This window comes from Schistocerca serialis, chromosome 4 (genome assembly GCF_023864345.2).
Source record: "Schistocerca serialis cubense isolate TAMUIC-IGC-003099 chromosome 4, iqSchSeri2.2, whole genome shotgun sequence".
Lineage (NCBI taxonomy): Eukaryota > Metazoa > Arthropoda > Insecta > Orthoptera > Acrididae > Schistocerca > Schistocerca serialis.
Window position 1 is genome coordinate 273,640,650 of NC_064641.1, and position 27,422 is coordinate 273,668,071.

General features: G+C 44.1%; 1 protein-coding gene across 1 annotated transcript in view; it reads right to left on the reverse strand.

Annotated features, from left to right (window-relative positions):
- The window catches only part of LOC126473833 (ATP-dependent translocase ABCB1-like), a 213,264-nt gene that overhangs the window by 43,469 nt on the left and 142,373 nt on the right, over positions 1-27,422 (reverse strand). Inside the window, exons 14-15 of the mRNA XM_050101158.1 lie at positions 23,309-23,565; positions 16,502-16,606 (exon numbers count right to left, since the gene is read on the reverse strand). Of these exons, the coding sequence (XP_049957115.1) occupies positions 16,502-16,606; positions 23,309-23,565 (362 nt within the window). The remainder of the gene's footprint in view (positions 1-16,501; positions 16,607-23,308; positions 23,566-27,422) is intronic.

Genomic DNA, 27,422 nt, shown 5'->3' on the forward strand with positions numbered 1-27,422 from the left:
CAACCAGTAGCAGCAATAATGGCCCTAACCCAGCTAGACATCGAGTTGAACTGAACTTAGTATCAGATACAGTTACTTCGTTCCGTGCTGTGTAAGTTTTCTTCAGTAGTAGCGCTTTGAATGTGCTGGTGTGCCAATTTCTCGGCAACCTATGAGCAGAAGTTTTAATTGAGTGAGACATCTGGAGACAGAGCTGATCAGTACTACAGTCGGACACTGTCTGCATCGATGAACGGAAAAGTCAAACAGCGCAAGCACTAAGCGGTGTTGAATTATCTTGCAGGACAGAGCTGTCGGTTATAACAATCAGAAATGGTTGCTGTTCAAATTATCAGTTATGCGAGCAGGAGATGACTGTCTTGTGCATCCAGTGACACACCATACTATAAAGTCAGTTGCTCCATCCATAATACGAAGACGAATACAATCTGGCAAGGTGGGTTGCCCTTGGAGGCTGCACGTCTTGATGCGTCCATTGTGATGATGTACGCAGACACAGAATATCATTAAAGAGGACGTGGTTCCTCTCTTGTTTCGAGTATTGTCGTTGGTCGCGCCTCTCCATGCTGTCGTGTCAAACAGCTACAAAACTGGTCGCCATGCTGACGTTGCAGTATTATCTTACTGCCAGTGTGGATAGTTGTCTTGCTGCGACTAACGTACTTCTTATTTCAAGATAAGTGATATGAGTGTACGATCCTGCACGCAGATCCGAACATGTTTGTCCTCTCAGCCGCTAGCAGCGTGGGGCCGTTGAAATCCCTCATGTTGTTGAGTATCGCCCTCTAAACCCATCGATTCCATATTCGAATGACAGTCCTTGAATCCCTACCAATGCGACCAGCAGTGTAGTGTCTGGTTTTATGCACCCCACGACGAATATCTCTCATGTCCCAACCTCTTCATTTCAGAGAGCACCCTACGACCTCAATCACTTGTGGTTGTATTCAGATTTCTGTCTACCCCTACAGTTTTTCTCCTCTTCAGCTCACTGTAGTATCATGAAAGTTATACCCTTCTTCTATTCAGTGTTCTCCATACGTTGCTCTCTTCTGCGGAGAACCACATCATTCCTTATATTATCAATCCATCTAATTTTCGATATTCTACTGTAGCACCACATCTCAAACCCTTCGATTCTTCTCTGTTCCACTGTCCATGTATCACTATCATACAATGCTGTGTTCCAACCGTACGTTCTCAGAAATTTCTTCCTCAAATTAAGGCATATGTCTAGTATCAGTAGACTTCTCTTAGCTAGGAATTCCCTCTTTGCCTCTGCTAGTGTGCTTTTATGTCACCCTGTTTTTCTCCGTCGTGGTTACTTTGCTTCAGAAGTAGCAGAATTCCTTAACTTCATCTACTTCATGATTACCAATGTTGATGTTAAGTTTCTTGCTACTTTCTGCTGTTTCTCATGACTTTTGCCTTTTTACGGTTTACTCACTATCCATATTTTGCACTCCATCATTTCATCCTAAAGATCCTATAATTCTTCTTCACATTCACTGAGAATAGCGATATGATCATCGAATCTTTTGTCGTTGATATCCTTTCACCCTGAATTTTAATCCCACTCTTGAATCTTTCTTTTATTTCCATAATTGCTCCTTCGATGTATAGATTGAACAGTAAGAGCGAAAGAGTATATCTCTGTCTTACAACATTTTTAATCCGAGCATATCGTTCTTCGCTTCCAATCTTATTGTTCGTTCTTAGTTCTTGTACCTATTACATATTGCCGCTTGAAGTGGCCGCGCGGTTAGAGGCACCATATCACGGATTGCTCGGCCACATCCCGCCGGATGTTCGAGTCTTCCCTCGGGCATGGGTGTGTGTGTGATGTTCTTAGCATAACTTAGTTTAAATAGTGTGTAAGTCTATGGACCGATGACCCCAGTAGTTTGGTCCCTTGGGAATTCACACACACACATTATTACGTATTACCTGTCTTTCCATACAGCTTACTCCTTCTCAGGATTTCGTACACCTTGCACCATTTTACGTTGTCGAATGCTTTTAGGTCGACGAATTCTATGAATATGTCTTTATTTTTCTTCAGACTTGCTTCCATTACCAAGCGCAATGTCATAATTGCCTCTTTGGTGTCTTTACCTTTCCTAAAGCCAACCGAGCGAGGTGGCGCAGTGGTTAGCACACTGAATTCGCATTCGGGAGGACGACGGTTCAATCCCGTCTCCGGCCATCCTGATTTACGTTTTTCGTGATTTCCCTAAATCGCTTCAGGCAAATGCCGGGATGGTTCCTTTGAAAGGGCACGGCCGATTTCCTTCCCCATCCTTCCCTCACCCGAGCTTGCGCTCCGTCTCTAATGACCTCGTTGTCGACGGGACGTTAAACACTAATCTCCTCCTCCTCCTAAAGCCAAATCGATCGTCAACTTTTTTACCATTCTTCTGTATGTTATTAGTGTCAGGAGCTTGGATGCATGAGCTTTTAAGCTGATTGTTTTCGCACTTACCTGCCCTTGCTAGCTCCGGAATTGTGTGACGATATTTTTAAGAAAGTCTGGTTGTACATTGCTGGTGACAGAGTCTACACACCAACCTCAGTAAGTGTTCATTTGTCACTACAACAGTTTTAGAAATTACGATAGAACGTTATCTATCCATTCTGTTTTATTTGATCTCAATCTTCCAATACGTTTCGAATTCTGACTCTAATACTGGATGCCCTATGTTATCCATGCCGACTCTAATTTTTTCTTCTATCACGTCATCAGACAAGTGGTTGCCTTTAGTATACTCTTTACAACTACCTGCTCTCTCTCTTTAGCGTTTAACAGCGGCATTCCCATTGCAGTATTAATACTAAAACCTGTGCTTTATATTCGCCGAAGGACTTTTGACTTTTCTATATGCTGTGTCAGTCCTTCCGATGATCATTTTTTTTATTTCTTCACATTTTTCTTGCAGACAGTTCGCTTAGCTTCCCTACACTTCCTATTTATTTTATTCGTAAGTGAATTGCATTTCTGTATTCCTGAATTTCTCTGAACCTTTCGTTTACTTTCTACTTTCGTCCATCAGTTGAAGTATTTCACCTGTTACCAATGGTTTCTTCGCAGTTCACTTCCTTGTCCAACATCTGCGACTGCCTTTTTTAGATATGTCCAATTGTCTTCTCCTGCCTATACGAGGCGTAAATCGGTCTTACAGCAAACAATCAAGTTTCAGTTGCTATATTTGAATGAAAAACTCAGTGCCCAATCCTTCGTTATATACAGAATGTAGGCAGCATTACTCTAACGCATTTGTGTGGTCGCACTGAAATACTAACCATCTGCATATTCAGGTATATAGTTCACTTCATGGCAGTTTGAAGTTTGTTGAATTCCGCATTCGTAGTGTTGCAATATTCGTGATCAGTATTGTACTTCGCGTATTAGAGAATTACGTGATAGCTATATCCAGACTCATATATGTAGCTTGAGGATTGTGTGACTAACAAACTAAAATAAAAAACTGAGAATGTTCAATAAAACTGGTGAAGAACTGTAACAAACAGACTTAAAGAAAATTTTATTCGCAATGGAACAAACGTTAATATTATTCATACTCTATTCTCTAATTTATTTGCACTATCAGAGTGCCTAGCGTTGCCCAGGTATGCTTCTATTCCAATTCATAGTCTATCTCCACCTTCCTCTGTCCATCTCTTCCTCTGTCCCTTCTATGTCCATCTCCTCCACCCCCTCTTTCTGATCGTGTCCTCTTCACTTTTTCTGTTCGACTCCTCCTCTCTGTCTCTCTGCCCATCTCCTCCTTCGCCCTCTCTCTGTTTCTCTCTTCCTCTCTCATTGCTCTGTCCATCATCTCCCCCCACTCTCTCCGTCTGCCGCCCCTTTCTCTGTACATTTCCCCCTCACCCTCTTTCTGTCCATCTCCTTATCTCCCATATCTGCGTCGATCTCCTCCTTCGCCCTCTGTCTGCTCGCCTCTTCCTTCTCTCTTCCTTCCCAAGAGAAGAACGCTGGTTCTTACCCAACAGTATTTTTTTCCAGATAGTAATATGTGTACCAAGTTTCGTTCAGTTCGATTCACGGGTTTACAAGGAGCTTTTTACCAGTGGCTTTGCCCACATACGCACTTATTGTTCCGGCGTAACCACAAGCGCCGGCACGAAGACGAGGAAAGCAAGAGCAGAGAAGGTTGTGAGACGACAATAGGAGCGGCCTCTACAAGAAGAGAATATAAGCGCTGTTCGTGCCAGCCTCAGCTGCACAGTACTAGACCGGCACTTGCAGAACAGTTATTAGTGATCCACATCAATTGCATACATGGACTCTGTATATAGATAGCCAAGGACTGAATGTTTGCATTTCGCCTATCGCTTGCGACGCGTTCTTGTAAATACAATGTTAAGTATTGTCAATCTTCTTTACTGTAATAAAAACTATTGATGTGATTGGCTTGAATTGTTGTATAGCTATTCCGAGAACGCAGCACCTTTAGGCACCCTATACGAGAGGTATGGGCAGGACCGCACACGTATCAAATTTAACATATTTCACACATATTTACACACATATTCCACCTGTATCTCTAGCGAATTTCGCCATGCACCTTCGTTTTCGTTCGGTGCTCGATTTTATGTCATATTTCCCGTACTATGTGTTGCACAGTGAGGTAATTTTGCAGGTGCATCCAGTTGTCTGCAAAATGTGTTTCGAAAAGAGTTAGTAGTAAACATAAATTAACAGGTCAGGCTTCATGCGGTAGTTTTATTGTAAGAACAGCGAAAATATAGTAGGCGATATACTTTCTTCCTTTCATCTTTTGTGGGGCGTGAGAGCGAGGAAACGTCTCTAAAAGGGTTAAAATTATGTGTACAGTTTGTTGCAAGTCACTAAGTGCTCTCAGTCTCAAATGCTGGATGAATATAGTCTGGCTATTTGCGCGTCGCGAGCTAGGCTTCTTTCACACCCCCACACCTGCCCCTATGAGACATAGGTGGTCCTTAACCCCACAGTCACTCGCTGACAGCTCAAAGCGTCACACTGTCATGCAGATGACCTACGACCGATACCGTGTACGCCGGCATTATTTCCTTGGAAACAAACAGTAAAGCGGTGTTTACTGACCAGATGACACTACACGTCTTGTGAAACGAGAGCACGACAGTGTTTCCATCTGGTTGACATACCTATTATCACGCGAGAAAAGTTAACACGTTGCATTGCGAAATTTAAAATGAGAATGTCATTTTAATGAACACTAGGGGCAAGTTTTCATGTTTTTTTTTCTTTGCATAAGCTCATTCAATTAAGTGATGCAACGTAATAGCAGAAGGTTCCGTTATTTGAGGGAATGGCACAAATGTGAGTCACATATTTAAAACCTTTTACTTATTTGTAGCCCACATCTTGTTCTGACTGAAGAAATTACTACGCCACGTCGCCACTGAGCTATCGAAAGGTGTGTTTGTTAGCAGACCTCTGGCGCACATTATCGCACAACAAAAAAGCAGACTGACGGTTTTAACCACTGTGAGGCATCTTCAGGTCTACAGTATTGCGGCTGTGTACTTGAATACGCCGCTACTTTGCTACATATGTCAGAGCAAATAAGATACACTGAGAACCCCACATTATCAACTACTAATATGGGTGTGGAGAATAGCAATAATTCATAGGCGCTTTCTGTATATCTACGGAGACCTGGCAGAGAACAAAAGCACGGAGAGTCTTTGGGTGAGGCGTCTGTTATCACCGCAACAGTTGTGCAAACTTGTCTGATGTCTCTCGTGCCAATCGGCAGCATACAGCTGTGACTCTTGCAATGTTGGAACGTGCGGACTCTCTTATTCATTGTGATCGATGGATCACAATCAAACATCCAACTACAGAACTGGACGTCTCTGTTGGTACAGCTGACACACCTGTCCACCATTTGTGGTACTCAGAGTTGTATGCACGCTGGGTTCCTCGCCGCCTAACAAAAGGTGCAAATGGTTCGAAGCACTATGGGACTTAACATCTGAGGTCATCAGTCCCCTAGACTTAGAACTACTTAAACCTAACTAACCTAAGGACATCCACACATCCATGCCCGGGGCAGGATTCGAACCTGTGACCGTAGCAGGAGCGTGATGCCGCCTAAAAGAAGACCATGAAGAGCAATGAAGGAACATGTCTACGGAATTTATTGCGCGGTACAAGGCTGATCATTACAATTTTTGTTGAACATTGCCACAGTCTATGACACATGAGTTCATCACTCTGATCCGGAAACAAAACGACAAACCATGGAGTGGCGCAACACCACCTCTCCTCCGAAGAAAAAGTTCAAAGCTGCACACGCAGGTGGTAAAGTCATGGCGACCGTCTTCTGGGACTCTGAAGAGGTTATTCTGTTAGATGTTCCCGCTCACTGTGCTACAATTAACTCTGGAGTGTCTTATGCTTTAGCGTGTTCGTGCCACAAAAATGCAAATGAACTTCTCCATGACAAGGCAAGGCCTCACATAAGTCTGCGCACTCCAGACAAGCTCAAGAAACTTCTTGGGTTGTTCTTCCTGATTCACCGTACAACCCGGACCTGGCACTTTCCGACTTCTATCTATTTGACCCAATGAAGGACGTACTCTCTGGGAAGCAGTTCAAATGGTTCAAATGGCTCTGAGCACTATGGGACTCAACTGCTGAGGTCATTAGTCCCCTAGAACTTACAAGGGAACCTCCCCATCGCACCCCCCTCAGATTTAGTTATAAGTTGGCACAGTGGATAGGCCTTGAAAAACTGAACACAGATCAATTGAGAAAACAGGGAGAAGTTGTGTGGAACTGTGAAAAAATAAGCAAAATATACAAACTGAGTAGTTCATGGGAAGATAGGCAACATCAAGAACACTGGAAACGCAGGAGCGCGGTGGTCTCGTGGTAACGTGAACAGCTGCGGAACGAAAGGTCCTTGGTTCAAATCTTCCACCGAGTGAAAACTATAATTTTTTATTTTCAGTTTATGTGACAAACTCTTATGTTTTCATCACTTTTTGGGAGTGATTATCACATTCACAAGAAAACCTAAATCGGGCAAGGTAGAAGAATCTTTTTACCCATTCGCCAAGTGTACAAGTTAGGTGGATCGACAACATATTCCTGTCATGTGACGGACATGCCGTCACCAGTGTCGTATAGAATATATCAGATGTGTTTTCCTGTGGAGGAATCGGTTGACCTATGACCTTGCGATCAAATCTTGTCGGTTCCCATTGGAGAGGCACGTCCTTTCGTCTACTAATCGCACGGTTTTGCGATGCGGTCGCAAAACACAGACACTAAACTTATTACAGTGAACAGAGACGTCAATGAACGAACGGACAGATAATAACTATGCAAAATTAAGGAAAGTAAAATTTTCACTCGAGGGAACACTTGAACCAAGGACCTCTCCTTCTGCAGCTGCTCACGCTACCACGAGACCACGGCGCTCATGAGTTGACTGTGTCCATGATGTTGCCTCTGTCTCGAATGAACTACTCAGTTTGTATATTTTGCTTATTTTTTCACAGTTCCACACAACTTCTTCCTGTTTTCTCAATTCATCTGTGTTCAGTTTATCAAGGCCTATCCACTGTGCCAACTTATAGCTAAATCTGAGGGGGGTGCGATGGGGAGGTTCCCTTGTTAGAACTAGTTAAACCTAACTAACCTAAGGACATCACAAACATCCATGCCCGAGGTAGGATTCGAACCTGCGACCGTAGCGGTCTTGCGGTTCCAGACTGCAGCGCCTTTAACCGCACGGCCACTTCGGCCGGCTGGGAAGCAGTAAGAGGATGGTAGTGGTGCTGAGGGGTAGGTTATTTATGCAGCAAGACGTTGGCTCCGACTTAAGTGGCGTAAGGTTATCGCATTGAACGGAGATTACGTTGAAAAATGGGATTTTATAGTTATTTGAGTGGGGAATAATATAATGTGTCGGAATGCTGAATAAAACCGACCTGCTTTCATAAAATAGCTGTGTTGCAACGTTTTAACGAGGTACATCAGCATGGGGCAGCGCCCGCAGTGCTGAGCACGGTATGGCCTGAGCACTGCAGCGCCTACTGCGCTAAGTAGTTATCATCGCAGGTTCTTCTGTACTTTTTCTCATCAATAAGCTCTTAAAATACACTCCTGGAAATTGAAATAAGAACACCGTGAATTCATTGTCCCAGGAAGGGGAAACTTTATTGATACATTCCTGGGGTCAGATACATCACATGATCACACTGACAGAACCACAGGCACATAGACACAGGCAACAGAGCATGCACAATGTCGGCACTAGTACAGTGTATATACACCTTTCGCAGCAACGATCGTAGAGATGCTGGATGTAGTCCTGTGGAACGGCTTGCCAAGCCATTTCCACCTGGCGCCTCAGTTGGACCAGCGTCCGTGCTGGACGTGCAGACCGCGTGAGACGACGCTTCATCCAGTCCCAAACATGCTCAATGGGGGACAGATCCGGAGATCTTGCTGGCCAGGGTAGTTGACTTACACCTTCTAGAGCACGTTGGGTGGCACGGGATACATGCGGACGTGCATTGTCCTGTTGGAACAGCAAGTTCCCTTGCCGGTCTAGGAATGGTAGAACGATGGGTTCGATGACAGTTTGGATGTACCGTGCACTATTCAGTGTCCCCTCGACGATCACCAGTGGTGTACGGCCAGTGTAGGAGATCGCTCCCCACACCATGATGCCGGGTGTTGGCCCTGTGTGCCTCGGTCGTATGCAGTCCTGATTGTGGCGCTCACCTGCACGGCGCCAAACACGCATACGACCATCATTGGCACCAAGGCAGAAGCGACTCTCATCGCTGAAGACGACACGTCTCCATTCGTCCCTCCATTCACGCCTGTCGCGACACCACTGGAGGCGGGCTGCACGATGTTGGGGCGTGAGCGGAAGACGGCCTAACGGTGTGCGGGACCGTAGCCCAGCTTCATGGAGACGGTTGCGAATGGTCCTCGCCGATAACCCAGGAGCAACAGTGTCCCTAATTTGCTGGGAAGTGGCGGTGCGGTCCCCTACGGCACTGCGTAGGATCCTACGGTCTTGGCGTGCATCCGTGCGTCGCTGCGGTCCGGTCCCAGGTCCACGGGCACGTGCACCTTCCGCCGACCACTGGCGACAACATCGATGTACTGTGGAGACCTCACGCCCCACGTGTTGAGCAATTCGGCGTTACGTCCACCCGGCCTCCCGCATGCCCACTATACGCCCTCGCTCAAAGTCCGTCAACTGCACATACGGTTCACGTCCACGCTGTCGCGGCATGCTACCAGTGTTAAAGACTGCGATGGAGCTCTGTATGCCACGGCAAACTGGATGACACTGACGGCGGCGGTGCACAAATGCTGCGCAGCTAGCGCCATTCGACGGCCAACATCGCGGTTCCTGGTGTGTCCGCTGTGCCGTGCGTGTGATCATTGCTTGTACAGCCCTCTCGCAGTGTCCGGAGCAAGTATGGTGGGTCTGACACACCGGTGTCAATGTGTTCTCTTTTCCATTTCCAGGAGTGTATATTGTTCTTTGCATATTCTTGAAGTTCCTAAACGATACACTGAAGCACATTTCAGAGAGTTTTTTTGTGTGATATACACACATCAGAAAATGTTTAGCATCATTCCGGTTTCCAGAGCTCCTGAAGATAGACGTTGGCTGTGGATATTGTGCCACAGACACAATCCTATGGGCTGTTCAGAGATGTCACTAAACCCGCCCAAAGATGTAAACAACAATGGATGACCACCGCCTATTAGAAGTGGGGGGTACGACAGCCGATCAGTTCCAGTCATTGTCCGCAGCTCGTGGTCGTGCGGTAGCGTTCTCGCTTCCCACGCCCGGGTTCCCGCGTTCAATTCTCGGCGGGGTCAAGGATTTTCTCTGCCTCGTGATGACTGGCTGTTGTGTGATGTCCTTAGGTTAGTTAGGTTTAAGTAGTTCTAAGTTCTAGGGGACTGATGACCATAGATGTTAAGTCCCATAGTGCTCAGAGCCATTTGAACCATTTTTTTTTCCAGTCATTCCACCAGGAAGGAGGTACACGTCTAGTGTTGTCTGTAGTTCAACCATGCCTAGACGGTCAATACCGCGGTTCGATCGCGTTCGCGTTGTTACTTTGCACCAGGAAGGGCTCTCAACAAGGGATGTATCCAGGCGTCTCGGAGTGAACCAAAGCGATGTTGTTCGGACATGGAGGAAATACAGAGAGACGGGAACTGTCGATGACATGCCTCGCTCAGGTCGCTCAAGGGATACTACTGCAGTGATGACACTTTGTGTAAGACCTGACCATCATTTAGCAGGACAATGCTCAATAACGTACAGTGCAAGCTGTTACTGATTTGTTTGACTGATGAGACTGCTTAGTGCTGTACCACCTACTGCACTCCCCTGACTTAAGCCCTCGTGAGTTCAACCCGATTTCTCAACTGATGGAAACATTTCATGGCATTCGCTTCAGAACTGTTACAAATTTGTCGGGCAATAGACGGCGCCGCTCGAACTCTCAACACAACTGGCACTGCTAATAGTATCCTACGACTTTCACATCCCTGGCAACGGGTTATACGCAATGCTGGTGACTACTTTGAAAGTCAGTAAAATTTTGAAACACCTTTCTATTTTGTACGGGCTGTAAATAAATATTTGCCACTATTAAATTTCCAACCGTCGTATAAACCTTCCCGGTAGACATCTTTTCCAACGATGGTGACAGATTCGAAAAAAATCTCCACTTCCATTCGAATGAAATTACGAAATGAATCTCGATCCTGAAATCTATATGATGAAGTATATAGTCAATGCTTGCCGGCCGAAGTGGCCGTGCGGCTAAAGGCGCTGCAGCCTGGAACCGCAAGACCGCTACGGTCGCAGGTTCGAATCCTGCCTCGGGCATGGATGTTTGTGATGTCCTTAGGTTAGTTAGGTTTAATTAGTTCTAAGTTCTAGGGGACTAATGACCTCAGAAGTTGAGTCCCATAGTGCTCAGAGCCATTTGAGCCATTTTTCAATGCAACATCGAGAATATGGATACTATGCATGCATGAACTGACATCAAACACTAGATCCTAATTGTATTTAATTCAAAATCCAAAAAGGGATGAAAATGCAACTGAGGTATCGAACAACTTCTGCTAGTATGTATCTGAGGTTATTACGTGATGATCCTCTACCAGCAATTAGCTGTTCAGGCCATCGACGAATCCAGAAACCTCTTCGCGATTTTCTCCGCTGTTCTACCACAGTCGCTAAAAGAATTAACGCAGCTACTTGTACGTTCCGCGCGTCCGTTTTCGTACAGAAATTGTGTGGTTTGCGAGCCAAAGAAAGTCTTCAACAGCCGCTGGCGAGCACTGAGAGAGTAAATTGCGTTAACCGGGTCGTGCCGTGTGCCCATGGCGCTGCCTCAAGTAAAGCCCTTTTTACACGATGAACGATACTGTTCACGGAAGACGTTAGTCTACTGAAGCGCTCCAAGAGTATTATGCCCGAACTATAAAATCGTACAAGATATTATGGCAGCGTGTTTATAAACACAGCGTACCGGTACTGGCATAACAGCGCCAAAGTCGAGATTTCACGTTAGCATATCATTAATTATTTATGAAATTTACTAAGATTTAAAAAAAAATTTACGAACAGTGCACTATACTTACTTGCTCAGAAAGTTCCTTGTGATAATGAAACGACCATAAACAGAAACAAAACTCAACATACGGTAATCAGGCTCCGTGCAACTGAGATGTGACCACGCCAGACAGCTACTAGCTCGCGCATGGGCGGTGAGGCTACTAGGACCGAATTTAGTACTGGTCCTATTTCTTTATCCCTAGAATTATCGCGCATCGCTACTAATGCGATCATAATAGTGTACCCGTTCACACGATAGACAGCTGCTATTCAAGCATCTGGGTGTCAATCGATTACAAGTTCTTCTGGTAAACCTTGCGGGATGTAAGGTCGTGGTCCATGAAACTCTTCAGCTCCTAACGTTTCGTCCAGAGCTGCGCTGGACATCTTCAGATGGGTGTTTCTCCTCCGGTGAGTCGGCAAGACTCACCGGAGGAGAAACACCCCTCTGAAGATGTCCAGCGCAGCTCTGGACGAAACGTTAGGAGCTGAAGAGTTTCATGGACCACGACCTTACATCCCGCAAGGTTTACCAGAAGATATGTCATCCGGTCGTGAAAGCCTTCATACTACGATTACAAGTTCGTTCGTCGTGTAAAATGGAAATGATCATATGGCGTCAGTGGTCGGGAGTTCCCAGACGGGAAGTTCGGCCGCAAAGTGCAAGTCTTATTGAGTGCGACGCTTCATTGGGCGACCTGAGCGTCGACAATGGGGAGGAAATGTTGATGAGGACAGCACAACACCCAGGCCCTGACGAGAGAAAATCTCCCGCCCCAGCCGGGAATCGAACCCGGGTCCCCGTGCTTGGCATTCCAATATGCTGACAGTTCAGCTATTGGGGCGGACCGTTCATCGTGTAAAATAGGCATAATGAAAGTATATGGTAATAAAACCAAAAACGTTGCAGTAAACCAGTAGGAAAAGCAGCCATTTGCGAGATAATTGCTAAGGAGCCACCATATTATCCTAGTTAGTGCAAATTTATTGGAAATACATACTTTTCAATTCATTCCCCTGCTCCAAATTTTATGAAAAATTTTAGAGCTTTTGAAATAAAACTATTAATAATTTACATCTTTATTCTTCATGTCTATATATTTATTTCTCAACATAGTTACCCTGGCACAAGGGTGCCCATGCTCGAGGGTAAGGGGGGGGGGGGGGCGCATCCATTTCCTCACGCTAATACTCAGGGAAAGGAAATATTTAGTGTAGTCAGGTGTTTTCTTTCAAGAAAATAATTTAGAAGTCGGTATTACGTGTTTTTTTAGCAGGCTCAGAACAGACTTTTTTAAGACCGCTTACAAATCGCCAATCTTTCAAAATATTAAAAATGCCCCATACCCCCTGGTCTAGCAGCGCCACCCACATCCTACAGACTACTGCATGTTCACGCTTTCCCAGGCGATGAACACATTTCTCCCAAAGTGAGATCAGTTTGCTCATAGCGTCACTGTAGAATGTCTGACTTTGTTGATAGAGCCACAACCTCACCTCGGTTTGCATAGCTTCATCACCACTAAAACAGTGTTTTTTTTCTTTATTATAATTTTATGCCCCTGCCCCATATGGGCAGGGGAGGGCTGGCAGTGGCACAGTCCACCGTTCTTCAGGCAAATGGTTCTACAAAAATACATTAAAAACTCTTAAATAAGAAGGGGAACAAAAGGTGGGCATAAAAAGACACAGTAAATGGACATGATGGGAGTTAAAATATACACTAATGTGGGGACATGCGCTGGGGAACAGTTAAGAACTCGACATAACGGTAAAACAACATAGCTGGCTATTCGTTGCGCACTTAAAAGACACTGAAGTCAAACACAAGGTAAAAGTCGGCCACAGTATGAAAATCACACAGAGTGAGACACTTAAAAAACCACTGCAAACGACAGAGCGCTCATGAAGAACAAAACCCACTGATATGGACCTGATGAGGGACTGGAGGCCAGAGGGGAGGGGAAAAGACGGGAGGAAGGTGCGGTGGGGGCCTGGGGGGACGGGAGAAAGAGAAAAAAGGGGGGCAGGAGGCGCACCAATAGGCAGTAGATGGGCAAGGTGGAGGTGAAGACGGAAGGCAAGACAGGAGGGAGTGCAGAGACACAGAAGGGGGGCACAGGAGGGGGAGGGGGTGTAGGAGGGGAAAACCACTAAGGGGAAAATAAAGGAAGGGGAGAGGGAGCCCTCAGGAGTAGGGGGGAGGAAGGTTGGGTTAGAGTTGGTGGGAGGGGTAGATGTCAGGGCGAAGCTCATCATCTGGGAGGGGTAGGTGCTGGAAGTTGCATTGGAAAAGAAGGTGGAGGGTATGGAGATGGAGAGAGGGCAGGACACAACATTAAAGGTGTGACAAAGGGCTAGGGTTGGAGAGGAAGGGGGCACCAGGAGGTGGGTGGGATCGAGTCAGCAGTTGATATACAGGGTGCAGATGTGTTCAAGGAGAAGAAGAAGGTGGGGGAAGGGGATGAGGTCGTGGAGGATGCGCATGGGAGATGGAAGGTGGATACGGAAGGCAAAGCAGAGTGCATAGTAATCTAGGATTTGGAGGGCTTTATAGAATCTGGGATAGGTAGAAATCCAAGTGACACTGAAATTACAAAGGATGGGGTGGCTCAAGGATTTGGAAGTGTGAAGGATGGTGGAAGGATGCCGTCCCCATGTCTGGCCAGAGAGGAGTTTCAGGAGACAGAGTCTGTTGTGGGCTTCGTGATGGACCGTAAGGAGATGGGGAGTCCAGGTGAGATGGCAGTCAAGGATGAGGCCAAGACATTTTAGTATAGGGGTGAGGTGGATAGAGCGACCATAAATGGTTAGGTAAAAATCATGGAAGGAGCGGGTGCTGTGGCCTATGATGATTGCCTGGGTATTGGAGGGGTTGATACAAAGGAACCACTGGTTGCACCAAGTGGTGAACTGATCGAGGTGGGTTTGTAGGGTAGGTTGGGACCGTTGAAGGGTAGGATAAAGGGTATCATCAGCAAACTGGAGGAGATGAACAGGCAGGGTAAAATGATGCCCTTGAAGGTGTTCTTTAAGGTTTGGAGACTAATGAAAATCGAAAGGGATTAAGTCGGTACTGTGTGGAGGACGATCATTGACAGTGAATTCAAGGCATCAGATTACTGAATATGCGGCAGCGCTCTTGTGTCTTCTAGCACTGTAACGCCCAAGGCGAGGGTACTCGTGTAGACGTACTTTTCGAACTCTTGCTTTCTGTTCTTTGTGCTGTTTTTGACGTACCGACATAGCTACGTGACACAACGCTACGTTGCACGCTACGATTCGGGCCTTCTAGCGTCAGACGAAGTATTCCTAATAATATGCATGACTCGTAACACCACAAGCGATATTGAGAACAGAATAAAAATTTAGAGGCATTACTTTCTAGAGAGTCCTCGTAATTGGACTCAAATTTCACCTACTGCCTACGTTAACAAGAAACACAGTACTGCACAACACTGTACATGTTACTGTTTATTGCGCACTCGTACCTGTTAAAGCTGTTTTTCCAAGTGTGTTCTTCGCATTTGAATGCAATACTGGCCTCGTCTCTACAGTTAGTCATGACTTCTTTCAAACACCGTAGAAACATCTCGTAAATATTAACAAGAATATACAGTCCGCTCTAGTACTTCAACATACCAATTAGAGTACTCCATGTTTTTGTTTTGAAATGACTCCGCACGTAAAAATCCAGAGGATCGAATCCGGTGATCTCGGGGCCCAAAGAACAGTCTCTGTGGGACATCTGCATCTTGAACTATGTCGGCTAATTACATGGCTCTTGTCGCCAGCAAAACGTACCGTTTCCCATCATGCATCCACCTTGTTCCCAACGCATGGGCCATTGGTGAAATTTCAGTCCAGTTAGATGGGGACTTAATGGAGTAGTTTACCTTTAAAATAATTTTGTGGTGACTACCCCCTTACGTCATACAGAAAACAGTGACTGTTCGTGATCATACTTGCAGACAAGGCATTCGTGCATACACGTTTAGTGGTACGTCTTTGCTCTTATTGTCGTTTACATTCTCCCATGTCACTTTCCGCTGCTAATGATTAACATAATTTTACTTGCGCCTAGAAAGAGGAAACCAACAAACTGAAACGTCCTGGTAGATTGAAACCGTTTGCCCGACTGGGCCTTGAATCCGCATCAGCGCGCACTCGCTGCAAATTGTAAATTCATTCTGGAACCCCGAAACTGTGAATATTTTACTTCAACGATGAGACAGAGAGAATACAACTTCATACTGGCGTATGTGTATCTGTTCCCTTTCTGTATAACGATAAACAGTATCGTCAAAGTGAATTGTAACACAAAGGACAACCAGGGGAAAGATTTTGAGCTGTGTGATAGTCAACAGTAGAGGTGAGTTTGTTAACGTGTGCGTTTGTACGGCACGAACATGTCAGTTTTGGCCCTGGAAGGCATTTTCAAGCTACTTACGATGCAGTACACTCGTGTTTCTTGTTTGTGACTCTCCTATCTCCCTCCTTTAAAGAGACAGGGATACTCTTCATTCATAAGCTCAGAACAGGAACTCAAGAAATTTAAATCAGAGTGTAAAGAAACGTAAATAGAACAAACGAATGAGTAAGACCCCTGAAACGTTGCTGTAATCCTCACGGATTCGTTACTGAAGATGATGCAATGTGATTAGTTACAATAAAATATTACACTGGAAACACGCAGTAATTTCCTACATATTATACGTCTTCAGTTTTCTTGTATTTTTTTTTTTTGGATTATGCCTCATTTAGAATATGTGCTTTCTTTGTTTCAAAACTGCTTCATACTGTTTCTTTGATTCCGCAGTTTTTACTTTCATATGCGGAATTAGAATGAAACAAACCTGCAGAAATCCGATGACGGCGCTAGTGACTGCGATTACGAGGAAGCTGATAGTGAACCAAGTAGCCTGCCTGCGCATCTCAGCTGTATCCGAAAGAGAAAAGACCTGCAAGAAACGACATAGATATTGTTACGTTGTAAAACAGAACTAATTACAGAATCTTATTATTATTATTATTATTATTGAAAGGCTAATATTCACAGTGTATTTATACATTATTTGATAGGAAATAAGCCATACCTATTTGGAACACTCTCTAACTATAAATTTTTAAGTTTTGTTGACAGGAGTCCAACTCCTCCAAAAGGTCTTCATGGTGAAGACCATATTGGGTACTTCATCATTGTTTAGTGTTGTGTATGTTCGTACACACCACCCGTATCAAACAGAAGGAAGACAACGAATTAGAGATCTAATATCGATATTTGCATAACAAATTAATAATGCAACTAAGTCTTTAGTGTTAAAGATTTAAAATATTTATCAAATAATTTTGTTCTGAATGGTTACGCTATGCAAACCATTCTGGAAAAATTTCTGGAAACAGTGTCCTTTAAAATAACGTTGCCACAAAATAACAAATTTTTTAAAATACGAGATATGTTCAGAGTCTAAAAGCTAGCAAAAATCAGCAGGTCATGTCCCATTTTTTGTTTTTATCTTTTGTGCCACCATTTTCCTCACGCTCTCTGCCATGTATTTCAATTTTATTTGTTGCATCACTTGAGTCACCTGGATTTCAAAACAATCTTTTCTCACTACAACTAACTTCAAAAACAATAAATCATTGTGTAAGTATAAGTTTAGGTGGTGAATCAGACGATTTTCGAACGCCGTCCGTGGTGGTCGTGCTGTTCTAGGCACTTCAGTCCGGAACCGCGTGACTGCTACGGTCGCAGGTTCGAATCCTGCCTCTGGCATTGGTGTGTGTGATGTCCTTAGGTTAGTTAGGTTTATGTACTTCTAAGTTATAGGGGACTGATGACCTCAGATGTTGAGTCCCATAGTGCTCAGAGCCATTTGAACCATTTGATTTTCGAACGAGGAAAGCTCCATCTTTGTAGCATTAGAAGGGCCAGATTAAATTGACAAAATTACCGAACATTACATCCCGAAGAGATTTCGTATACTGAGGGCTGAGGGTGAAAACACATTAAAGTTATATTTATTGTTGCTAGTTGCAGCTTTCAACGAACTTATGTTACCCGTAACTTTTTGTTCAATGTAATTGCATGTTGCAAACTTCAAATTACAATGAATACATAACTCTGCTTTTATTTTATCGACATTCACTTTGTTTCTAGCGTCAGACCATGAATGATTCATGCGAGTGAAGATTCTTACCACATGGTGGTGGGACCACCATTATGCTTTTAATAATTTTTTACGTTTGGTGTTCTTCTCCGTCTGAAAACATTTTCCGCGAGAACGAGTTTGTGTACGTAGAATCTTGTTGTCGTCTCTTTCTTTCTCTCTTTGTATTCGGCTTAGGAACACTTACAACTATCAATCGAACTCACGAAAAAGCACACCCTGGCTGGAAACAGCGTACTAAATGTTTACTGAATTGAGTTTACAAATCAATGAATAAATTAGTGACAAGAATGGAACATTGCAAATGCGTAACCACTCACACTTCCGTTCAGAACAGCGAACACGGGGTTGAAATATCGAACAATTTGGTAAAAACTGAACACTGGCATTCTAGACCGGGACCGACCGGTCACTCAATTATGAAGGCGGACTTCCGAATGAGAAAGGAAATTTTAATCCGTTTTTCTTCTGTTTTACAAAAGAATACGCCCGTCAGTCATACGAGTAAAGTCGTAGTTCTCATTACCAGGGTCCGGATTTGAAGGTTTTAACTTTAAAATACCGAAAAAGTGCAAATATCGTACTTACAGAACTGAAGGTGGCTAAATAGGAGTTTCATAGAAAAACTAGGGGTCAAAAAGGACTTTTGCAGAAGAAAACGGATTTTAAACAGATCTTCTGAATTAATACTACGGAAAATCAGCAAAGTGATTTTGCACATTTTAAGAAAAGACATTATAAAAATATTTATATGCTGCACTGGAATCAAGAACTTGTATGGTGTAATGTCGCTAGTCTTTATAATATGGCGGCACGCTGATGTAATGGTGGCACCTGAGTCTACTTTCTTTTTTAGTTCGGACGTTATAAAAAAATAATACGGCTCGCACGAAAATCGACACTTTGTGAGCCATATTGTAATTGCATTGTCGCTTTGAGAAAATGTCCATAGCCGCTGCGTTGGGACCAATGAAGCCAGTCTATACTTAAGCCTAGAAAGTGCTGTTATAAGAAAGGAAAGGACTAAAATCCGTTTTGTGAAAACATAAAAATGCAAGCCGTATTCATAATTTCCAGGTGTTTCGACTTTGATGTGAATATCTTGTTTTGGGTACATAAATCACAAATGAAGTTAGATTAATCCTACAACTTAAATTTTCATGTGATTCGTCAAATGAGAGTTCCAAGACACACTATGTTCTTGATCAAACTTGTTCAAAATATAAATATTCTTTCTCAAGTAAACAAACTCAGAACCATGTTCTTATAGGATACGTTTCACTTGCATTGACTAACTGCATGAAAGCAGTGGAGTTATCTGTCAGTAAAAAAAAAAAAAAAAAAAAAAAAAAAGGTTCAAATGGCTCTGAGCACTATGCGACTTAACTTCTGAGGTCATCAGTCCCATAGAACTTAGAACTACTTAAACCTAACTAACCTAAGGACATCACACACTTCCATTCCCGAGGCAGGATTCGAACCTGCGACTGTAGCGGTCGCGCGGTTCCAGACTGAAGCTCCTAGAACCGCTCGGCTACACCGGCCGGCAGATTTTGTAGTACAGTTGGGACCAGATGTCAGATGTTTGATGGTTATTCTTAGTCTGTCTTGTGCTGACCTCCAACAAACATTCCCAGAGTTTCATAACCATAGCAAAACCTTCCATACGAGGCTTTGTGATGACGCGCTGACGATGTATGATCCGTGTTTGACCCCATTCACTGCGCAAGAGCATCGAATCCCGCGCAGCCTGATCAAAGTAGCGCCCTCCGCAAGATATTTTATGATATTTGGCGGAGAGTACTTTTAGTGACACTATAATTTCATTCCTACCCTGTTACATCTACAAATGGTGCGTGGGAAGATAAACGCCGGTCGATCAACCTTCGAATGAGCTCTGATTTCTTCGACTCTCTCGTGGTCTTCGTTTCGCAGTAGAGAGCAGGCAATGTAGTGCCAAATTTATTGATTTTAAATGTGAAATTCATCGGAATTTCAGTAGCAACACTCTCCGTGCTCAACAGCAAGGTTGCAGCATCTACCAATGGAATTTGTTGAGCTGCCCCGTAAGGTCCCTCGCGCCAACAAAACTGCTGTTTGTTGGATTTTATCTATCTCTACTATTATTCCGATCTTAGTGAGGGACTCAGAGAGATGAGCACTGCTCACGAATCAGTCTTACAAACGTTTTGTAAATCTTTTCTTTCGTGGATGAATTGCATTTCTTTTAAGATTCGTCCCGTGAATCTCAGCCTTACATCTGAATTTTCGACAACTTTTTCCTCCCATCTCAGGTCGCTGCTGACAGTTTCTCATAGTAATTGCATGCCTCCTTCCTTGTAATTGTCATTTGTAACACCTAATTTCAGTGCTGGGAGAAGGATTACACAAGGACCCAATTTTATTGATCATTATTTTTGTGTTTCACGTAAGCAACCTTTTTAGCCTTTTCCGTAATCAGTAGCATGAACAGCTCTGCAATGTATGGATGTGTGGGTAATCGGATGTGCACAAGCAATAGTAGTGATCAGGGCAGTTATTCTTACATCAGTTTTTGGGAACTTCCCTAGAATCTTGTTCAAACATAGCTTGTGACCTGACGTGGCCGAGAGCAACGGATATCCCGTCATTTTTTACTAATGGGTGGTCAAACAAGCAAACATGTGAAGTCGTGGAAATTTACCATCGAAGACTGTTAAAAATTTTGTTTGGTAAACTGGCGTGGGTCCAAACCGACGACTCCCCGCCTTTTTACCGTACTTCCGATTGGACAAAAGCATGGCGTCTCGTTGGCGGTTTTTGCGACTGGTCTGGCACCACCGACTGTAGATATGCGCCGAAAAACGTGGGGAAACTAGAGCGTTTTGTTTCTGGTGAGTGTGTGGGGAGTGGATCGAGTTCTTCGGAGCAAGTTCAGTACAGGTTTCAATTTTGGACGGGATCCTTTAGTTTATTTTTCGATGCAGGTAGCCATGGCACTTATTTAAATTAGCAATCAAGATAATAAATGCTCTTTGGTATCGCGTGAAGCGAATGTTTACTTAAATTCGTTGTTTCGTTTTTGCGAATCTCTGCATCAATTTATGATACTAATTTTCGATAACGGCTTTTCTTGGTCAGAGGAACGAATAACTAGGTATATATACAAACTGGCTTGTGCCGAATTTTAGAATTCCTAATATACTAATCGTAAATCCTAATTACAAACTTCTAGACCTTGTAGAGGACAATGAGTACATAATATACTGTATAGGACCCCACGTCCGGAAACGTACCGTTTCTCTTCTACAGCGGTTTAAGTTCAGATGTGTAACTCATCCACTTGTGCTTGAGAAATTAAGTTATGCGTCACGCAGTACAAGTATTAGGTAGCAACGACTGTGAGAAATCAAGGAAAGAGCAGAATGAAACCATTTGAGATGTTCGCTGTATAAGGATGTTAAGAATTAGGTGGACTGATAAGGTAAAAAATACGAGTAAAGGAATATGTGCGAAACATTGACAAGTAGATGAGTGAGACTCAAACCACAATTTAAGAAGTTGGCGAATAACTTCCATACTACTAGAGGGAGCTGCACAGGGTAAAAATTATCGTTGAAGACAGAGATATACAACCAACAAATAATTGACGAGATGGGTACAAATCACGAAACAAGGAATGTGCTGAGTTCTCTGCTAGATAGTCCTGAATACAGTGAAACACCTGCTCAGACAAATGGTTAACATCAATAGCTGCTTCAGAAGACACAATGAAAGTACGAACACGACTGTGATTATAAAAATGTTTCAAACGGCTCTGAGCACTATGGGACTTAACTGCTGAGGTCATCAGTCTTCTAGAACTTACAACTACTTAAACCTAACTAACCTAAGGACATCAGACACATCCATGCCCGAGGCAGGATTCGGACCTGCGACCGTAGCGGTCGCACGGTTCCAGACTGTAGCGCCTAGAACCGGTAGGTCACTCCTGCCGGCACTGTGATCATAGGCCAAACTCACAGCTGTTAGTTATCTTGGGACCACGCTGGTGTTTCATACATAGATTTCCACGTATTTGCAGCACAACTTACAGGCGGGAATACTTGATGATAAATCATATTTTCTTTTTTCTTTTTGCACTTTTCCTAATTATTCGTAAGGACGCTAGGGGACTTTGCAAAGCTCTCTCTTCATCTCCTACTCGTTTAACATTGCTGTTTTAATCATTACAGCGCGGAAGTGCAGTAACAAATATGTCTGTAAAGGCCGCGCCTAGAAACGCGATTTTCGGGGGTGGGGGGTGTCTTGGTGCTCGGTTCCTGTTGAGCTGGGAACATCGGGTAAAAAGTTTACGGTTTAGCCCGGACCAGCAGCCATTTTTATAGCCATTCGAACATCTGTCTTGCTGTAGCTACTTGCAGTATGTTAAGCAAGGTTTGAACGACGAACCGGTGCTGGCGCTCAGGAAAATTTTACGAATCGGTTAATTCCTTTAGCAGCTAACAGAACCATTTGTATTACACCGTTCGGATTTTTCGTACAAAAATAGAAGCTTCTAAATAATTGGATTGGAGCGGGACTGATGGTTCAGATTTCATCCACCGGTGTATCAGACCTTGGTCTAAGAGAAGTTTTAACAGTTTGAAAAAAGATCTTGCTTTGTTTGGATTTTACGTTCAAAAACATTTCTTGTGAGGTTTCCTTACGAGCGGCAGTAGCATGTTTCGAACAAATCGGTTCAAATTTTGTAGGAAGGTGTACAAATACATGTATTTAGTGGTCGTATTGTTGTTTTGGGAAAGTTTTGCCACGATATAAGCAATATTGTTCGAAAGACAATTAAAAACCGTTTACCGGATAAGCCGTCGTCGAGGCAACAAAAATCTACATCGGTTGTCAAGCTATCCGTGGCCTAATGTCAAAATTATAGTAGAGTAAAAGTTAGGAATCGCAATGAAAAATGCTTCTACCGTTGCACATAAACAGACGAACATGTCCTAGTCAGAGTTAGGGATATAAAAGACGTTTTTCGACTTATCTGGCAACTTCAAAAATATTTACTCACCCCATGTATGGTGAGGGATGTGAGGAAAAAAGACAAATACATACGCTTCTAGAGCGTGGAAGGCATCTACAAGAGGACGTATACGAAGGTGGGAGTACATCTATAATATGTACTATCCCAGAGTGAGGAAGCATGGATCCTAAACTTTAACGACACGTTGTGACATACTGCACGACATATGACATGAGAAATGCCATCGTGTTATCTTACTTGATACGATACATTATATTACATAACATGGGCACTAATACTATCTAGTAATAAAGTGCGAGTATATGTCTTTTACATCACTAACTCTACCCAGGACGCATTCACCTCTGATGTGATACGTGAGGAGTTTTTTTCTATCTGCCGTTAGAATACTGTGCCTTTGTTGCACTGCGTTCACGCAATCTGTTCCAAAGGAAAACTGAAGTAGCACAGGCCAGTGGAGCGGTGTTACTGACCCCAATGACGTCTGCGAAGACGACGCTGGCGGCGGTGCTGGCGAAGCCCCGGAGGGTGGTGCAGACCGTGTTGGTGAGCGCCAGCGGCCACTCCGGGGCGTTGAGCCGCAGCACGTCCCGCAGGCCGACGTGCGCCACCGGCTCCTCCTCGTCGGACGCGTCCTCGTCGGCGGCGCAGGCCTTCGCCTCGCGGTCGTGCTCCTCACAGGGTACTTCACCGCGATCGCTCACCGTACGCGCCAATGCAGGGCGGTCGTCTAAGGCCAGAAGAGAGCGCCTGAGATCCATAACAGTAGCACTGTTACACTCGTCTACATAACATTTCTCCCAGATGTCGCTGGAACATAAGGCACGGCGAGCTTTGTGGTCTAAAAGGTGCCCTGCAAAGTTCTCTTGACGCAATTTGTGACGGGTAGCTATAATTACCACCACGAAAACTTTAGACGGGTGAGAGGAGGATTCGCCTCCTAAGAGTTCTGTACAAATTTAATTGTCTGTATATAGATAGTTCCACAGAGATAAGCCACTACAAGGCAACGGCGAGGAATGCAGTATTATATGCTGCTGAGACGATGACACTAGAAAGAAATGGGGCAGAACAACTAGAGAAAGAAGAGAGAAAAATACTGAGAAAAATACTAGGTCTCAAAAGAGGTGGATGCGAAGACCTAGGGAAGAATTGTACCGGAACATTAGAACAATATCCAGGGAAATCAGACTCTAAAGGGCAAGGTTTGCTGGACATGTAGTTAGGATGAGTATGGACAGAATGACGAAGAGAGTGTGGGAAACAACAGGGAAGACAAGGGGAATTTGGGATTAAGGTCCAAGGAAAGGAAAACTGGGGGAACAAATATACGCCGAACAATATGCCGGAGATCAGTGACAAAGAAGAATACAGGAAAAGATTAGAGTGTCACCAGTGGAGCCGACAGGAGAAACGGACACTGAAGATCTCGGAAGAAGAGCGGGAGAGAAGAAGAGGAAGAATGAAGAGGTTCTGGGAGAAGAAGAGGAAAATGCAGTCCACGAAGGGGCTACCGCTGGTCCTACAGAGGCCGTAATGCAAGAAGAAGAAGAAGAAGAAGAAGAAGATAGTTCATACATCTGATGAATCGAGAAGCTCGACGATTTTTGTCTCTTATCGACATTGATACTTGCAATGTACCGATCTCACGAAATCGAAGATTTAGAGAATGTTTTAGTCTTACGGTTGAAGTCGAATGACAAAAGGAAAAAGAATATTTTTATCGTGTGAGTAACGATTTTCAGATTTTTTCTTTCACTTGTTCTGTGAAACATCATCAAAAAAAATTTAAAAACCGGACGCACCGCGAAGAAATTGTGCAAATGGGCCGGAAATCTCTAGATACGACATAGATCTACGGCGAAACAAATGACTAAAATTTCAGAAAAATTGAATCATTTACTCCAGACGAAGGGCTTCACAAACAGACCAAGTCGATAACGCGTGGGTACAATTCTGGACCTATGCAAGAAGTTATTCGGCTTGACAATGATCGACAGAATTCCTACATGCCCTCTTATGGGATATCGTGCCAAATTCTGTCCAACTGGCTCATCGGAGGGCCCTGCCCATAATACCCCACACTTCTCAATTGGGGAGAGATTCAGCGACCTTGCTAGCCAAGGTAGGTTTGAGCAAGCATGAAGACAAGCAGTAGAGTCTCTCACCGTGTGCATGCGGGCATTATCTTCCTAAAGTGTAACCACAGGATGGCTTGCCATGAAGGGCAACAAAACGGGGCGTGGAATACCGACCGAGCTGTAAGGGTGTCGCGGATGACAACCAAAGGGGTATTGCCACGAAACGAAGTGGCACAGTGGCACTCCAGACCATCACTCCTGGCTGTAGGGTCGTAAGGCGGATGACAGTCAGGTTGGTATTCCACGGCTGTCTGGTGCATTTCGAGACACGTCTTCGTTGGTCATCAGGACCTACATAGAAGCGGGACTCATCACTGAAGAATCGACGAAAGTATGTGTGCACGTAAATGCTGATTTGTGGAAATGATTAATGTGTGTTATTCACGAATAAAGTGGACTCGTCGATTCGATGAACGTTTAATAATGAATGACCAATTTGCTATAGCTGTTTGATTGGATTTTGGTTGTAAGTGGGTTGTGTACCTAGTCCGTAACTTTCATTTCTCTTTACGTTCTGGCGAATTACCCAAAAACCGAGTGTTTTGGATGCAATGGAATCAGATCTTGACATATCATCATCTGATGATTCTGACGAAGACTACGACGCCGAAAAAGAAGACATCGTTTCCGATGACACTACTGAATCTACATGAGATTGTGATGAAGTAACACTCATGCAACGGTGGCCCAAAATGAGAATGAAGCGACTGTTGGCAAAGTCAGAAGAAGGAAAAACAGTCAGCTATTCGCCCCAAAAATACTGCCCTGAGAAACGTGCACAGCACAAGTAACCAGAATGGTTCAAGGAAGAAACGTTCCTCAGCAGCTTTCCAGTCGTCAGTCACAATGTGTCATCCTCTGTGGACAACTTCCAATACGTATTCACGCCATTTGCAGGCGAACTAACGTCTAACACAGGAACGGCCTGGAAATTAAGTCTGTGTGAAACCACTGGTTGAACTCTAGCAGTGAACATAGTAGTCCGTACTCACCAGGGACCGATTGCCTCCACTGGACATACGTATGACGTACTAAAATGTTTTGAGCTTTTTATCAGATGACATTCTCAACAAAATGTTTCTTTGCACGAATGTCGAAATCACTGAGCAAACATGAAACTTCAATAGGACGTCGAACACCTTCAAAAGTCGAAGTTAGTCTAGGGCTGCTTATACTCAGCGTTGCCTGAAGACGAATTATCTACCAACGCGTATTCTTTTCAATAGGACTAGATGCGGTGCTGATTTTTTGGCTACAACTTCCCGAGCTCGATTCAGTTTTATCATAAACTGTCCTCGATTTGACATCAAAACCTCACGGGATCTCAACGATAAGCTGGCTCCAACGAGAAAGGTTTGGAAGATGTTGCAAGAGAACTCTCAGCAACACAAATCTACCTACGACACTGCTGACGAGCAACTAGTTGGAGTCCGCAGTCGGGTCGCATTAAAGATGTAAATTCCCAACAAAACCCGCCAAATATGAAATGAAAACCATAATGATGTGTGACAATGGGACAAAATACATGCCGGCGTTTGTGGCCGAGTGGTTCTAGGCGCTTCCGTCCAGAACCGCGCTGCTGCTACGGTCGCAGGTCCGAATCCTGCCTTGGGCATGGATGTGTGTGATGTCCTTAGGTTAGTTAGGTTTAATTAGTTCTAAGTCTAGGGGACTGATGACCTTAGATGTTAAGTCGCATAGTGCCTAGACCCATTTTTTACAAAATGCACACAGAGCCATATTTGGAGAAGGATACAACTACGGCTGGAATACCTGCGGAAGATTTTTTTGCAAATATTTGTTCATTTTATTAAAGGATCGATTCGAAATGTAACCTTGGACAATTGGTTCACGTCTGTTCCGCATTTTTAAGAAGCTGAAATCTGGCCACAAACTCACCGCCCTTGAGCCAGTTCGGTTGAATAAGAGAGAACTTCCTGCTGAATTCGTCAATATAAATTTTGAGAACCGGTGTACAGGTACATCCTTCTTCATTTACGATGATGATCTAACGGCAGTTTCCTATAAGCCAAAACAGAATAAGCTCGTATGCATCCTTTCATCCGCTCGTTATGATGGCCGCATACATCTGGACAACCATAAACGTCGCCATATTCTTCAGCACAATGAGACGAAATATGGCGTTGGTACACTTGACCATATGTGCCACGCTGCAAATGTCATTAGAAAAACCAATCTGTGGCCCCTCTGTTATTTTTGCTGTGTGATAAATATCGCCATGATAAATGCCTACATCATTTATACACACAACTTCCACAGAGCCCATGAAGTGCAGTGAAGCGAAAGGAATCCGCCTCAGTTGGATTTCATGTTCTCCCTTGCACATGCTTTGTCTAAGGATTGGCTCATTACAAGAAAAGATATTGCAACATCGGCACGTGAAGCAGAGAATAGAAAGCTACAAACGTCTTTGAACGGTTCCCGA